Source organism: Vicugna pacos, chromosome 13 (assembly GCF_048564905.1).
Source record: "Vicugna pacos chromosome 13, VicPac4, whole genome shotgun sequence".
Classification (NCBI taxonomy): domain Eukaryota; kingdom Metazoa; phylum Chordata; class Mammalia; order Artiodactyla; family Camelidae; genus Vicugna; species Vicugna pacos.
Window position 1 is genome coordinate 38872209 of NC_132999.1, and position 16430 is coordinate 38888638.

Genomic DNA, 16430 nt, shown 5'->3' on the forward strand with positions numbered 1-16430 from the left:
GATAAATTAGGGAGTTTGAGATTTGCAAATGTTAACCACTTTAAATAAAAATAGATTTTAAAAAGTTCCTTCTGTATTAAAAAAACGAGATGTTTATATGAAAACTAAGTTGAATGCCTTGGAAAAGCTTGTTAAAGGCAAGTTGCTAAAAAATTGTTAAATTAGGTATGGGTGAGAAATCTGTGATTGTAAAAATTACATACACTGAGAAAAATTTTGCATTCCGATTGCTTCAGAAGTGTCTTCCAGTTATTGCTCCACTTTAAGGAAACATTTAAGAGAAATTATAGATGATTTGCTAAAAGCGGGATGCACAAATCACTCCAAGAAGCACTTCAACCAAAGGCCCTATAATCACAGAAAAATCCTGAAGCTATCTCAAAAGACTGGTGAAGGAATTAACATTTATAAGTCTTAAATTTTAAAAAATGCTTATAATATACAATAAACTTATTTTTAAAAAACAAAAACCAAACCATGTATTATATAATGCTTCATTTTAGTCGAATTTTTCAGTTAACAACTAATCACCAGTTCCACAAGCATCAGATAAAAGGGCTTCCGGTTTGTAACTAGCTTTTCCTTGACAATATATTGAGGACATTTGTAGAGTCACTCTATATAAATCTACCTTTATCCTTTATAAAACTCACGTCATGGTAGTCCATTGTATGATGGATACAGTTTAATTCACTTAACAAATTCTCCATTTAAACAATTTTGATATTTTTCTGAAAAAAAATTTTTGAGCAGGAAACTAAAATGGTGAAAGTGGACTGAAATAATGAATCTGGAGGTAGAACAGAAACGGGGGAAATGGTGAATGAGAGAGGTTTCTGCAATAATTCAGCTCTGAGATTAGACCAGGAAGCGGCAGCGGCTTTTCCCATCTCTCTTACATACAACAGAAGCTCCTGTCAGTCTGGAAGCTCTGCCATCTCTAGAAAACACGTACCTTTCCCTCTACCTTAGCTCATACTAGTCCTTCTCCCGAATTTCGTCTTTGTCTGTTGAAATCCTACCTTTCCTTCCCAATCCAGAACAAATACCACACAGCCTGCCATGATTAGCCCTGGAAATTATCCCTTTCCTTCCATTTCTGATAGAGAGCGGAGTCCTTCCTTTCTTCCTTCCTTCCACAAAGTACTTTTCTTCCAAAGGCAATACAATGCAGAGGTTAAGGGCAACGACTTTGGATCCACCAATCTGCTATTTCTATGACCTTGGTTCCTAACACAAATAGTTGCCTCAGTGCCCTGACCTGTAAAATGGGGAGAAGCGTATTCGGCCTTGTTGAGAGGATTCAATCAGTTAACAGACGAAAACCACCTAAAATACTGTCTGAAGCGTAGTAAGCCCTGCATAGACGTTGGCCGTGCATCTGATTTACGGCGGCGGGCTGTCCACCAGAGCAACAAGCCAGGCCCTACGGCCGTCTGCGCAGCAGCCCCGGCGGAGGCGGGGAGGGCGCGGCCCGCCCCCGCCCCCGCCGGCGCCAGGCCCGGGAGAGGGGCGCGTCGTCACGTGATTGAGTCAAGATGGCGTCGCCCAGCTGCTTGTGGCTCTTGATCCTCGCTCTGTTGCCGGGGTTCTGCGCTGCCATAGCGCTGGGGCATCTCGACCCGCCCGCGCCACTGCCGCTGGTGATCTGGCATGGGATGGGTGAGTGAGGGAGGGAGGGAGAGGAGGGTCAAAAGGATTTGGCTCCTCTTTCTCCTAGCCTGGCTTCGTGTCTGCAGAGTGAGAGTGTGAAGGGCGAGGATCGTGGTCCCACAGCACCCGCCTGTCCCGCGACGTTTTAGGATTTGGGGATTACACTGCATTGGAAAGAGAGATGCGGAATGAGCTGCCTTTGGTGAGCGCTCGCAGAGGACTGTGCACTGCGGTAGGGTTTTATGTGCTGTGCCTGTTTAATCTCCATGGCGGTGGCGTCAGGAAGCAGCATCTGACACTTGCTCGGGAGAGCTGGGCTGTGGCTGCATGACCGCCACATCCATCCTTTTATTCAGTCACATGTTGAGCAGAGATTTGTTAGGCACCTATAATTCATTTATACACTTAACGCATAGTTATTGAGCACCTGCTGGATATTGAGGATCCAGCAGTGAACTAAACAGACTAAATTCAGTGCTCTTTTGGAACTGATTTTCCAGTGGGAGAGATAGACTATAAAGAAATAAAAAAGTAAAACACATAAGTGCAATGGAGAAAAATAAAGCAGGAAGGGGGATAGAGCCTGGAGGTGGAGGCTTGCAACTTTATAGAACAAGGTCAGGAAAGGATTCACTGATGAAGTGACTTTTGAGCAAAGACCTGAAGTGGATAAGGGAAGATGCCATGTGGATATCTGGTAGGAGTAGCAAATGGAAAGGCCCTGAGGCAGAAATATGTCTGGTGAGCATGTTCAAGGAATAACATCCAGGTCAGTGTAGCTGGAACTGGGTGAGGAAGGAGAAGAAAATAGGGATTTAGTTCAGGGCTGGGAGTGGGGGTTGGGCGTGACACGGTAGCCTGCGGATGTTACTGGGCCTGCTAAGTCTACTGTAGGGACTTTGGCTAGAATGAGATGGGAAGTTCTTGTGGGGGTTTTGAGCAGATGAGTAACATGATCTTATCTGCATTTTAAAAGCACTCTGGTTGCTACCTTGAGAATAGATTGTAGAGGGTCATGGACAGCCACAGGAAGAAAAGTTAGGAAGATTTTGCAATAATTGAAATAAGAGATGATGGTGGCTTGAAACAGTATACTAATACAGGAGATTGTGAGAAATGGTCAGAGTTTAGATGCAGTTTGAAGGTGGAATGGATGAGATTTGCTAGCAGATTAGATGTGGGATGAAGGAGAAAGAAAGGAGTCAAGGATTTTTCCACGACTTTTGTCCTGGACAACGAGAAGGATGTTGTCGTTTTACCAAAATGGGGAAGCCTGTAGGATGACCAAATGTAAGGTGGGGAGAAAATCGAGAGTCTGCTTTTTAATGTACTAAATTTGAGATGTTTGTTACATATCCAGGGGTTGTAGAAGGTGTTTGGAGTGTAGAGTCCAAGACAGATACACATTGGAGATTTAAGCTGGGAGCCTTTGTCATGTGGCTGCTATTTAAAGCCATGAGACCAGATGAGCTCACCCAGGGAGTGAGTGTACACAAGGGAGGGAAGAGGTCTAAAGACCAAGCCCTGAGGCACTCCCAACATTTGGAGGCTGAGGAAATGAGAAATTAACAAAGGAGACAGTGATAGAATAACTAGGGAGGTGGTGGAGTCAGGAGAGTGCAGTGTCTTAGAAGCCAAGTGAAAATGTTTCTAGAAGGAGTCGTCAGCTGCGAAATGTTGACAGGTCCAGTAAGATAAGGGCTGAAAATTGGTTATTGAATTTAGCGATATGAAGATGGCTAATGACCTTTTGAGGGGAGGGATGAGAGTGAGAGCCTTATTGGAATGGATTTTAAAAAAATGTTCAGAGTGGAATTAGAGTCAGTAAGTAGAGACAGTTCTTTCAAGGTTCTGTGCCAGGCCCCCGGGCTGCTACAGCAGAGTTAAAAGAGAACATAAGACAATCTGTCCCCTCCCAGAGCACAGTCAGTCTGTAGGGGAGGCAGTTGAGTAACCAGCAATTATAGTTCTGCCCCAGAAATACAAGATGCTCAAGGCTTTCTCCTTCTTTAAAAATGAATTCTTTTTTTTTAAAACGAATTCTTAAGCTTACTCTCAGGTTGAAAATGGGATGATTAAGTTCAAAATGGAAAATGATTTCTGCCCACTTTTCCCACTTAGTGACCACTTTGCTCCCTGTTCTTAGTTCTGTTTCCTTGAAACAGTGGGCGGGGGCCGGGGGGGAGACCAGGGCTGGGACTAGGGTAACTCAAGGAAGCCCTTAGTATACAAAATGTAAGTTAAAGGTCAGCTCTTGCATAAACCCGAGCGTGAGCGCCTCCTTAATTTTGTATTCTAGGCCCTTAATTTCTCTTACCCTAGTCCTGGCCCTGAAGAGAAATCAGATCCCAAAGTACTTTAGAATCTATTAACCCCAAATATTCTGTATGATAAGGGAGAGGACTATGCACCTCTGCTTATTTTTCAGTTGTCCCAATTATATTGTATGGGCTTTTGATGTTACCATGTTGATAAACATGAGCTGAGCAAAAAATGTTCTTTTTTTTTTTGAGATGAAATTTGTAGAATGTACAATTAACCATATGAAAGTATACAATTCAGTGGCATTTAGTGTATTCATGTTGTGCAACCACCACTTCTCTCTAGTTTCAAAACTTTTTCATCACCTCTGAAAACACCTGAACCCATTAAATAATCACTCTTCATTCCACCTATCACCCCCAAGAAATGTCCAGTCTGCTTTCTGTCTCTACAGAGTTGTCTATTCTGGATGTATCATAAAAAAGGAATTATACAATATGTGACCTTTCGTTTCTGGCTTATTTCACTTGTAAGAATGTTTTCAAGGTCCATCCATTTTGTAGCATGTGTCAGTACTTCATTCCTTTTTATGGCCAAGTAATATTCCATTATATGTATATACCACAATTTGTTTGTCTGTTCAACCATTGACGGACATTTGGGTGTTTTCCACCTTTTGGATATTACAAATCATGCTGCTTTAAACATTCTTGAACAAGTCTCTGTAGGAATGTATGTTTCCATTTCTCTTCGGTATATATCTAGAAGTGAGATTCCTGGGTCATATGGTCATTGTGGCATTCAACTTTTTGAGGAACCATCAAACTGTTTTCATAGTGGCTGTATCATATTGCATTTCCACCAGCAATGTAAAGGTTCCTATTTCTCCATATTTTTACCAATACTTGTTATTTTCCAATTTTTAAATAAATTTTTTAAAAAATTAAAGCCATCCTAGTAGGTGTGCAGTGGTGTCTCATTGTGATTTTGATTTGCATTTCCTTAATGACCAATATTGTTGAACATACATTCATGTGCTTATTGGTTATTTGCATATCTTCTTTGGAGAGATGTCCGTTCAAGTCCTTTCCCCATTTTTTAATTAGGTTATCTTCTTGTTGAGTTGTAAGAATTCTTTTTATGTTTTGGATATTATCAGATATATAAAATCTGCAATTTTTTGGCAAATATTTGCTCTTATTCTATATGTTGTCTTTTCGTATTTTTGATGGTACCTTTTGAAGCACAAGCTTTTTAAAAAAATAAATGATATTTTGCTTTATGAGTTTCCTTGATTGTCTGTTGTCTAGGAGACAGCTGTTGTAATCCCTTAAGCATGGGTGCTATTAAAAAAATGGTTGAGAAGAAAATACCTGGAATTTACGTTCTATCTTTAGAGATTGGGAAGACCCTGATAGAGGTAAGGCCCTTCATGGCTCTGTTCCTGTGAAGGTTTGCTGACGGATTTCATGGAATGTACTCTTAAAATGCTTTACCTTGTATTTTTAGCAGCAAGTCATACACTGATACTTTAGTTTTTGAGTGGCTTGTGTGAGAGTACCAACCTAAACAAATGTGCCTCTTAGAGAAGGTGCCAGTGGTGTTTTCAGCCCCATCCTTTCACTTCTCTTTGGCCCATCTTTTAGGATGTGGAGAACAGCTTCTTCTTGAATGTCAACTCCCAAGTAAAGACAGTGTGTCAGATTCTTGCTAAGGATCCTAAATTGCAACAAGGCTACAATGCTATGGGATTCTCCCAGGGAGGCCAATTTCTGTAAGTCTCCTTCTGTTATATCACACCACTTACATGGAACTGATTTTTTGCCTTCAATTCAGATAAATATGCTCCTCCAATTCTTTTGGAATCTCCATCTCTCTTGAATGGAAAACTATTCTAAAATATTCCCATAGAAGAAGCTCTGTGGAGCTTAATTTATCCTCTATGAAGGAATAAAGATTTATGTTTGGCCGTATCAGAGGAAAATCCTGAAACTTTGTGGCTGTGGGGCACCACAGAGGATTAAGTAGCTTCCTCTGGGCAGTTGATTGTTGATACATTTCCATCTGACAGAACGGATAATCCTTATTTTTTCCCCAGGAGGGCAGTGGCTCAGAGATGCCCATCACCTCCCATGATCAACCTCATCTCCATTGGGGGACAACATCAAGGTAACTTTGGCCCTCTTTGCCAAAAAAAATTCTAGCGGTTCTATTTGTACAAGAAGTCAGCCAACCTTGCAAAAATCCTATTTTTCTAGTTTATTAAAAACTAGCCAGCAATGATGAAGAAATAGGATTCCAGAGGCCTAGAACACAAGTAAATTGTTAGGTTAGCATCTCCTTCTCTCCAGTCTAATTGACATGATTTTCTGAAGGTGAGATGGTTGCAGCCACGTAGCAGGTGGTGGTTGAGGAGCTAGGAAAGTCCAACAACCTTTCCTGTCTTCTAACATGGGTGCGGTCCTATTGGCTTTAGACTTAGGCAGAGAATACTGTCTAGGCCTTTTTTGTCTGTAAGTTTGACAGACAAGGTTAAATCCTTCAAAAAACAACAAGTTTGCTATTTAGACAGAATTACATACTTTGTGGGGGAAGATGTGTCTTTGGAATAGAACTTTATCTCTGTTCTGATGGATGTAGCTGTTACTGGTATAGTGTAGGTGCAGAAAGCTTCTCCTTATAACCTGGAAACTGGATTCAGCCAACTAACTGTTCCTGATGGGCAAGTAATTTGGTATCATAGGCCCCTTTCACAGATAAAGGAAACTAAGACCCTGCTTACCTTGTGGGAAATTTTCAGGGGATGCAATAAAATAATAGGAAGGAAAATGCTTTTTTAAAGTACATGTGAAAAAAAAAACAAAGAAAAAAGTACATGTAGTATTCAGATGCAAGCTGGTAAAAACAGCTTATTCATTCATTGATTCAACAAATATTTATTGAAAACCTAGAAACAAGACAAAGTTTCTGCCTTCGTGAAACTTCCATTCTAAATTGGGGTAGAATAAACATAAAACAAGTAAACAAACAAAATAAATACAGATAGTGATAAATATGATAAAGAAAAATAGGATAATACTTGAGGGAAGAATAGTGGTTGTATTGGTGAAAGGTGTAGACTCTGGAGCCAAGCTACCCTTTTCATATCCTGGCTCCATCACTTACTAACCTTGAACAAGGCATCTAACCTCTCTGTTTGAAAATTTCCTATCTGTAATATGGTACAAATAATGATTTCTACTCCACGGGGTGGTTGTGAGGATTAAATTAATTATTGCCAATACGTGCTTAGAACTGGCATGCCTGGTACCCCAAAAATGTTATTGATGAGGAAGATGAGGATGGAGGTATAACTGGGGGACGAGGGGGAAATGGGATTGGACACTGCTTGAGTTAGGGTATCCAGATATGACTTCTCTAAGATCCAAGAGATGAGAATGAGGCCAGTCATTGAAGCAGTAAGAGAGGGAAGTACATTCTCCAGGGAGGAGAAGGTGCAAAGGTCCTGAGGCAGAAAAGAGTGTGAGAGCACCAGGAAGAAGCTAGTTATAGTATTAATTCTCAATACATTCTTTTCTTGAGGAATAAATGAGTAAGGTCAGGGTCCAGCTCTGGTTTTTGTTTCTCACAATGCCCTGCACACAGTAGGTATTTAGTACATGATTACTGAAGGCGTGGATGTTTGTCTTCTACTACTGTAGGTGTTTTTGGACTCCCTCGATGCCCAGGAGAGAGCTCTCACATCTGTGACTTGATCAGAAAAACACTGAATGCTGGGGCTTACAACAAAGCTGTCCAAGAACGGTAGGTATGGTTAGCTGAAAAGGATACCGAACTGTCACTGCATGAAAATATCATGCTGACTTTCATGCTAACCATGATTCTAGGCTTAGTTGCTAGTGATATTCAAACGAAATAGGGTTTTTTTGTAAATATCTCTATACTATCTGCTTCATTTTATGGTAAGCCTAAAACTGCTCTAATATTAATTTAAAGAAAGGGAGGCCATTTTTCTATATAAGAAGAATATAATTGCACCAATAAATTTTCATCTTTAAAAAACAAACAAAAAAGCCTTTAGAAAATACTAGGCCTAAGGAATTATTGTTAATATTTGAAGGACAGATTTTTCTTTTTAAAGATCATTGTTTTATTTTATTTTTCTTAATGGAGGTGCTGGGGATTGAACCCAGGACCTTGTGCATGCTAAGCATGGACCCTACCACTAAGCTATAGCTCCCCACCAGGACAGATTCTTTATGTTGTTAGTATCGAGGGGTTAGTCTCCTACATCAGTGTCGTCAACTCCTCAGATGTATTTGGGTGTTTAAAAATACATAGAATCACTTTCAGAGTGTGTTCTCCTTAAGTTGTTTCCAAATTTTTAAACATCAGACTCCCTGGGGAATTGATTAAAAATAAATTTCAGGGCTCCATCCCTAGAAATTCAGATTCAGTAGGTCTACAGTATTCTGGGTGATGACTGAGATTTGAGATCAACTCATATGATTGTGGCATCTATCCTACGGGTCTTCCAAGTGAATGATTCTTGTCTGATAGCAGCTCTTCAATACAACACTTCCCTGAAGCCCTGTCCAATGTACAGCCTTGTGGATGACTGGCCTATAGAAGCTACCTGCAGCCAGCTCTTTTCCTTTCCTACCCATTGGCTGTGTGCATAGTAACAAAGCTGTCTTGGGTCAACAGCGCCCCTGATGGTCAGTGAGGGAAACTAAGAGACTGTCTCTCCACCTCCTTTCCTCAGGCAGCTCCAACCACTGCTAAGCTTACCTCTTCCCTGGTTTGACTAGTCACGGTTGGGTTATTTATGTCCTGCCTTTTTTTTTAAGTGAGTGCAGAGGCACAGTCAGCTGTGGGGGTGGGGACAGCGACTTCTAAGTCCTGGTTAAAAGTGGTACTTGAATGGGTTTAAATCTTCTCTTTCTCTTTAACCTTTAATAAACTGGTAGTAAAAGGACAAAGAGTGATGAGCCACAGAGCAAAGAGAACAGGAGAGGAGAAAAGAAATAGAAGACGTCAACATGTCTTTTTTCAGAGGCAGAAAGCAGGTGAATGAATGAGTGATCACTATTTTAGCCGAGCAGAAAAAGCTGAAACATTTCTGTCTGTGGAGGGATACACAGACAAGAAGGGACCAGCTTCACTTTTTGTAATTCCAGAAAGATTTGGGAAATATACGCACAAGATACTTTGGAAGGTAGAGTATGCGCGTGGGACTAAAAGCAGGACTTTTTGTTGAAAATCTATATAAACGATGATCAGACTCCCTGATTCCCTTCAATTGCACATCCAAATGACTGATTCTCTCCCACCCTGAAAAGAGAAGCCAAATTTATCTTCTGGAGCCATTTAACTAGAGAAGTACCAGGCTTCGAGAATACAAGCACCAGATGGTGGTAAATGCCTTATTGAAAACCCATCCCCACCCATCTAGCCCTCAGAATGGTAGCAGCCAGGCTCATTACCTACTCAGCAGAAGTTTGATGGATCCCTCCCTGAGAAAACACTGGCCTCAGAGAAAAGCCCTTCAAGGTGATGGTTTGGAATCCTCCAGCAAATCTGGACGACTTCTGACTACCGTGTAGTGAACCCACCGTAGATAAGCTCTGTTCTTGTGCAGAGAGCTTTCGGTCAGCTCTGTAGTACCTTGTAGCCAAGGACCCCTTGTCAGACATCAGGAAAGCTTCCAACATGAAAGACAGACCAAAGCAAACAAAAAGTAAAAAGGAACGTGAAAAAGACAGATGGCAATTCAAGATGCTGAAGAAAACCTAAAAAGAAAACCAAACAAACAAAAAAACAAATAAACCTGTGTTACTATCTTCAGAGACAAGAGGTCATCCATGACACTAGAAAAGAATACAGATGAAACTAGCAATCAGAGAGAGTAAGAGAAAGCTCCTGGAAATTAAAAGTATAACCAAAATTTAAAAAATGTGTTAGAGGTATGGGAATATAAGGTTGAGGAAATCTGGAATTTAAAACAAAACTCAGTGAGGTAGAAAAAAACAGGAAACATACTCTCATGAGGTGACATCCTAGGGGAGGAAAGGGGTCTCCAAGTGAACAGGTGCACTAGATAACCTCTAACGGTGCAAAGGCCATGGCCGAAATAAACAGGATGCAGTGATGGAGAGTAATGAAGGAGGTACCTAATTTGGACAGAATGGTCTTTGAAGAAGAGATATTTAAGCTGGGATCTGAAGGATAATAAAGGAGCAGAGGAGATGCTAAGAAAAGAGGGATCAGGCAGAGGGACCTTGAGCTGGGGACAAGTTTGTCTCATTCTAGACCAGGTGACTAGAGTTTAGTGGTAGACGGGAGACTTGAACAGGGAAGCAAGGGCTACATCATGCAAGGACCCATAGGCTGCAAAGGAGTTTAGATTTTCTTCTGAACGTCATGGGAAGCTATTGGGAGGTTTTAAACAAGGGAATAACATGGCCCGATTGATGTTTTTGGAAGATCTCCCCTTTGTGGAGAGTGGATTGTCAAGGAGGTAGGGGAGAAGCAGGCAGACCACTTAGGGGGCTGTTGCCAAGGCCTAGATAAAAGGTGATGGTAGCTTGGACACCAGGGTGGCCACAGTGGATGGAGGGAAGTGAGAGTACTTGAGATATGTTCCCTAACATTGTAGCTGAACTGGACTTGTCAGCCAGCCTACAGCTCACCATTTATAACAGTTTTCCTGGGAAATGCTTTCTGAGTTCTCAACAGCTCACTTACAGATTGCCTTTGAGGATCTTTTTCTAATTTAATACAGTTGTTTGCTTTTTCTTTTTAAAGTTTCTTGATACAGGTAAACTTTCCTTTTAACAGATGGCCAGTATGAGACTGAAAGAGGCAAATAGTCTTAAGTAGAGGGCTGTAGAGGGAGATGGTAAGAGCTGAAAGTGACAAAAGGAAATAGTTTTCTCTGTAGAATTGTCCTCGGTTGCCCTCTGCATCAGGGAAGATTCTGCTTGCAAGAGAGAAACCAGATCACAGAACAGGACAGCATGTGCCACCATGGTCTGGAGGCATGATTAGAGTGAGAAAGCTCAGTGCCATAGGGAAGCCAATATTAATGAGGCCCCTTCCTAAATCTTTAGGACTTCCTGGACTGTGCTAAATAAATAGCACATGTGTGCCTCGGGTGTCTTGTTGATGAACTGTTTTGCAAGCAGAAGTCTTGTCTTTCCTATTAGAGGGTGAGGCCTGGGACTTGTAGACTCTGGTCTTAATGTCCTTTTGAAGTCTCTTCGTGGCCTGTGCTCAGGGGCAGGCCCCGGACGTGCTGACCAACGTGCATCTTGCTCACCTTCGTTTCTTTTCCTCCCGTAGCCTGGTGCAAGCAGAATACTGGCATGACCCCATAAAGGAGGACGTATACCGCAACCACAGCATCTTCTTGGCAGATATTAACCAAGAGAGAGTAAGCACCCAACCCAGGCCACCATAGTTGTGCATTCTTTCTTTTTTTTTTTTTAATTGGGGGCATTGTAAATAGATTGGCAATGACTGCTTACCCAAAATATCCCAGACAGAAGCCAGGAAACAAGAAGTTCTGTTTTGGGGGGAGGTGGTGCTTATGAGATTCAGTTCCTTTTAAGAAGGCTGAAATTCACTTGGCTTTCTTCCCTTGGGTTCTTTCCCTTTGCTAGTGTTGAAGTAGCAAGATGAGTCAGTAGGTTGCTGGCTGGTGTACGTGTAACTTCACAGCTGCTGTCTTACCAAGGGGAGCCTTCCTAGTGGATCCCTTTGGGGTCATATTTTCTCAGAAGAGTGATTTGCTTACGAGAGAGACTGCAGAAGGGACTGAGTGTGCCCCAAGTTTGGGAGATTCTGGTTTGGGAGATTCTGGTAAACTAGATGGCTCGGTTTATAGTGGGCTTATCTGGAAGTTTTAAAAAAAACAGTGAAATTTGAAGTAGGGAGTGGTGGGAGCAGGATAGTATAGCTGAACCACTCAGAATTTGCAGTCTCTTATTTTGCCTTGGCTTTTTCTGGCTAGAAGCCTTTAAGCTACATAATTGAGTCCTATGGAGTGCAGTGACAGATGCACAGTGGCACCTGTATGCTGTGGTTGAACCTGATGGCAATATCCCTCAGGTACTTACTGCTGGCCCTTCCTCCAGGGTGTCAATGAGTCCTACAAGAAAAACCTGATGGCCCTGAAAAAGTTTGTGATGGTGAAATTCCTCAATGATTCCATTGTGGACCCTGTGGATTCTGAGGTGAGACACTGCTAAGGCCATAATGCCAGGAGCCCATCAGAGTGAATAGCATTAAAGTCCAGAGTAATTGCCCATTGGGGAAGACCTTCAGTCCCTTCCACCAGTCTTTGTGGAGAGCAGGGGTTCTTTCTGGAGGTCTGTAAATAGAACTGAGGAGGGTTATAACCCCCCTACTGCCCAAAATTGTATGTAAAGTTGTGTACAGTTGACCCTTGAACAACATGGGGGTTAAGGGCACCGACCCTTTGCACAGTCAGAAATCCGTATATAATTATGGTAAGCCCTCAGCATCCACGGTATTGAAAAAACCCGGATAGAGGTTGACTCGAGTAGTTCAAACCTGTGTCATTTAAGGGTCAATTGTAGTTGTATTCTCAGAGGGAGAGTCTATAATTTTTATCAGATTTTTAGAGATCTGTGATCCAAAAAAGATTCAGAACCACCAGCCCAAAGTCTAAATCTCTGGGGTTCACATTCAAGGGCTGCCTTGACCTGGCTTCGATTTGTCTTTCCAGCCTAATCTTGCTTCACAACCACTCAGTATCCTCTCTGATCCAGCCGTATTGTTCTACTGATGTGCCCCAGACTTGCCATGTGCTTTTTCTTTCGTGTGTTTTTGTTCATGCTTTTCAGTCTCCAGAATGCCCTTCCTTGGGCTCCTCCACCTGACAAGCTGTGTTCAGCTGTCAAGGCCAAATCCAGATGTTACTTCCTCCATCCAGGAGACCATCCCTCTTCCAAGCAGAATTTGTTCCCCCTTTTAAAGACTCATCAGCCTCTGTTATATCAGCACTTATCACACTGGGTCAGACCACCAGGGACTAGCAAACTACAGCCTGTGGGCTAAATCCAGCCTGCTACTTGCTTTTGTGTGGCCCACAAACTAAAAATGGTTTTCGCATTTTTAAATGGTAGAAAAAAATCAGAATATTTGATGATGTGAAAATTTGAAATTCAAATTTCAGTGTCTATAAATAAAGTTTCATTAGAATGCAGCCATATTCATTTTTTAAAATATTGTCTATGGTTGCTTTTGCATTACAATAGCAGCATTGAGTAGTTGCAACCACGTGGTCCTTAAAGCCTGAAATATTTTGTATCTGGTCTTTATAGAAAAGTCTGCTGACCTCCACACTAAACAATTAGTTGTTTCTGTGCATCAGACTAGAGCTTCTTGAAAACAGGGACTGTATACATATTCATCTTTTAATGTCTAGAGTTCAGCATAAGGCTTTTCATGGGGCAGGTGCTCAGTAATTGTAGGAAGCAGCGATTCTGGAAAATTGGAAAGTTCTTTGGATAGATCAACTCACCCTTAAAAAGAGAGGGCTTAAGACATGCTTTATTTCCCCTACTTGCTGCAGCTTTAGAATCTTCAGCGGGTTGGTAGTCTTAGCTACTAGCCAGTCTTAAATTAGTTTGGCAGTGTGTGCATGTGTCTGATCTGACCTCATTTCTCCCTCTCTCCAGTGGTTTGGATTTTACAGAAGTGGCCAAGCCAAGGAAACCATTCCCTTACAGGAGAGCACCTTGTACACACAGGTAACTGGGGAGGAGAGAGGCACAGCCCTTTTCAGTACCTGGCTCCTGAAGCTGCTAGGCGCTTTGGTGATGGACCTTGTCCCGTACATCCCCGCCCAGCAGGTGCTCATGAGGCTGCTGACTCATGTCTGATCTGAGCAAGGCTTGTTAGGCTGATTGTTGCACTACCGCAGTCTACTTCCTGAAGATTGAAGGACCTGTACCTCATGGTTTTCAAGCAGATAAAAGAGACACATCTGTAACTCCGTCCTTCTGATAACAAGGTTTAGAACTGGCTTCCTTTGCTGAGGTACCCTCTGCTACAAATCCAGGAAGCCCCCAAGCATGACAAAAACAGAGGAGAGGGCTGTTACCTTGAAACATTCACAGATGCGGAAGCCCTGTTTGTAAATCAGGCATTGACACGGGGAGCTCCTCCTGCAGGAGGCTGAGAGCAATGGAGTGTGAACTTTGTTCAGCAGTAGGTCCTGTTCCTCACCACTGCCGGTTCTGGGACCTTCCACACTCTGAGGGTTTTATATTGGAGATACTCTCCCCTGAATGCACAAGTGCTACATCTGAGCCACTCTCCTTCTACTAGAATTCCTTTAAGTAATTTCGCATGCCAGCTGTCTCCTCGGTTTTTCTTCTGCACCTGGCACCCCAACTTAGGTGACGTGAAAGGAAAGGGAAGCTGGGGTCTGTAAAGAGTTTTGGAAATTACAACTAGGAACTTATCATGAAGCTCAAATTGATGGTAGCTATAGCAGAAGCAATGTTCTGGCACCATCCTAACCGCTTATCTTCCCAGCCACCCTTGTTCTGTGGCATCCTGGCTGTGGGCAGACTATGAACATGTCTGAGTTTTGTTATCCAAGTGTTGGATATGTTTTAAGTTATCTGGCTAATGTTCTCCTATCTTTGGCTCAGTCCCACTTAACTTGACATTTTGAGGCAGTTGTCCGTGTGGTCCTCCAGAAGCCTTGGGAAACTTCAGAAAGCAGAATATGAAACTCTGTATACAATGATCTCAATTGCTCATTTTTAATGCTTAAGAAAAAAAACTGGAGGGAAGTATCCTTTTTGGCATTTTCAACAATACACCTACATTTTAATACTCTGGGAAAGGATTGCATTTTGAGAATATATCTCAAGTTGACAGTATATTTCTTTACTGTTTTACTATAAAACTTTTCATTAAGCCTCTGGATTATGGCCTGTCTCTCTGCAGGACCGCCTGGGACTAAAGGAAATGGACAATGCAGGACAACTGGTGTTCCTAGCTGTGGAAGGGGACCACCTTCAACTGTCTGAAGAATGGTTTTATACCCACATCATACCCTTCCTTGAGTGAAACCCTGGCAGTTTGCACCAGAGCTCAGGGAACCCCTCACACTTCCAAACCAGTTCCCTACACGCCCACGCCTGAGCTCAGATCCAGCTTGCAACTAATCCTCTCTAGTCATCCTCTAACACACCGTGCCCGGAAAGATCTAAGATATGAATCTTATCGTTTGCCTCATCCTATCAGCATATGGTGTTAAATGCAAGTTTAATTAGCTAATAACCATGGAGATTGTTTTACCACACTCTGATGTGGTCAGACCGTTTTCAGGAATCGGGAGTTTGCCGCAGGTCAGTGGCAGAAATGTGCCCAGGCCCAGAAAAGATGGAGCAAGCTAAATCAATGAGATAGACTCTAAGACAGATGCCGTTCTAGGGAAAATCTAGCCACGTCTCAAGCCAAGAGGCCAGTACCCAGACTTGAGGTAGTCACATAAATGCTCTCTCAGTTGTGCTGGTAGAGGTTTAACCAGTGCTTAGAAAAGTATTGCCTGAATGTGTCCCCATAATTCCTCTGAGGCTGCCCTCCCCTCTGAGTATGTTGCTTTCTGTGGTGTCTCAGCTGTTACTAGACAGATTCTGCCAGCCCACCATCTTGCCTCCGTAGTACTTTTTGTCTCCTCAGGTAGTGAATTAGTTGCTCTGTCACAGAAGGAGGGAAGTAGTGCCCAACTGGATTGCTTAACTGAGGAAGTGTACGTATTGCTTAACTTAGATGGGGAGAGGCGGGGAGAGGAGGTCAAAGGAAAATGTAGAAATTAAAATGAAAAAGAGGTAGCTGGTTCTTTCCATTCCATCCTTGGTGAACCTGTCCTTTATATGACGAGTGGTCTGGATTCTAGAGTCACTGTCACTGGCAGTAGCAAAGAATGGGAGGGAAAATGTGGAGATCAGGCCTTCTAACTGCCATGTCAAAAATTCTTATTTATCAGCACGCTCCAAACTGCTTCTGATGTGTTCTGTGAAAAAAAGATTGCTCAAAAAGCTTAGGGAATATTCCATATCCTTTTTCTGCTCTTGGAGATCAGCCCATATTAGAATATTAAGGACTCTGAAAATTCCTGTTACAGTAAAGAGAATTAACCCTACCCTGCTGCTTCCCACAGTATTTGAGCATGGCTGTCTTAGCTCCCACTCCCTCATCCCATGAAAACTGAGCGACTTTTTGGAAGACTGTTCTGCAGAACGCTAGTTTGGGGAAATGAGTAACCACATTTGAGGGAAGCATCTTGTCAGGGCTGCAGAGTTTACCTTTTATGATCTTTCCTTCACCTCTCTTAAGACTTATCTCTAAACTAAAAGAAGAGAGGATGAAAGGCAAGAAGTGGGGGGATGTGAAAATAATTTTTTGAAGTTGTCTAAAATAAAGAGTAGTTTCTTATCCTTGGTGTCATTTTTTCTTATCTCTGTGCA

General features: G+C 42.3%; 1 protein-coding gene across 1 annotated transcript; it reads left to right on the forward strand.

Annotated features, from left to right (window-relative positions):
* Positions 1–1515: 1515 nt before the first annotated feature.
* PPT1 (palmitoyl-protein thioesterase 1) lies at positions 1516–16398 on the forward strand. The gene is made up of 9 exons (XM_006215863.4): positions 1516–1662; positions 5226–5335; positions 5562–5689; positions 6014–6084; positions 7617–7719; positions 11260–11350; positions 12054–12152; positions 13623–13694; positions 14905–16398. Exons 1-9 carry the CDS (start codon positions 1539–1541, stop codon positions 15025–15027), a joined length of 921 nt encoding a protein of 306 aa, XP_006215925.1. The 5' UTR covers positions 1516–1538; the 3' UTR covers positions 15028–16398.
* The last annotated feature ends 32 nt before the right edge of the window (positions 16399–16430 follow it).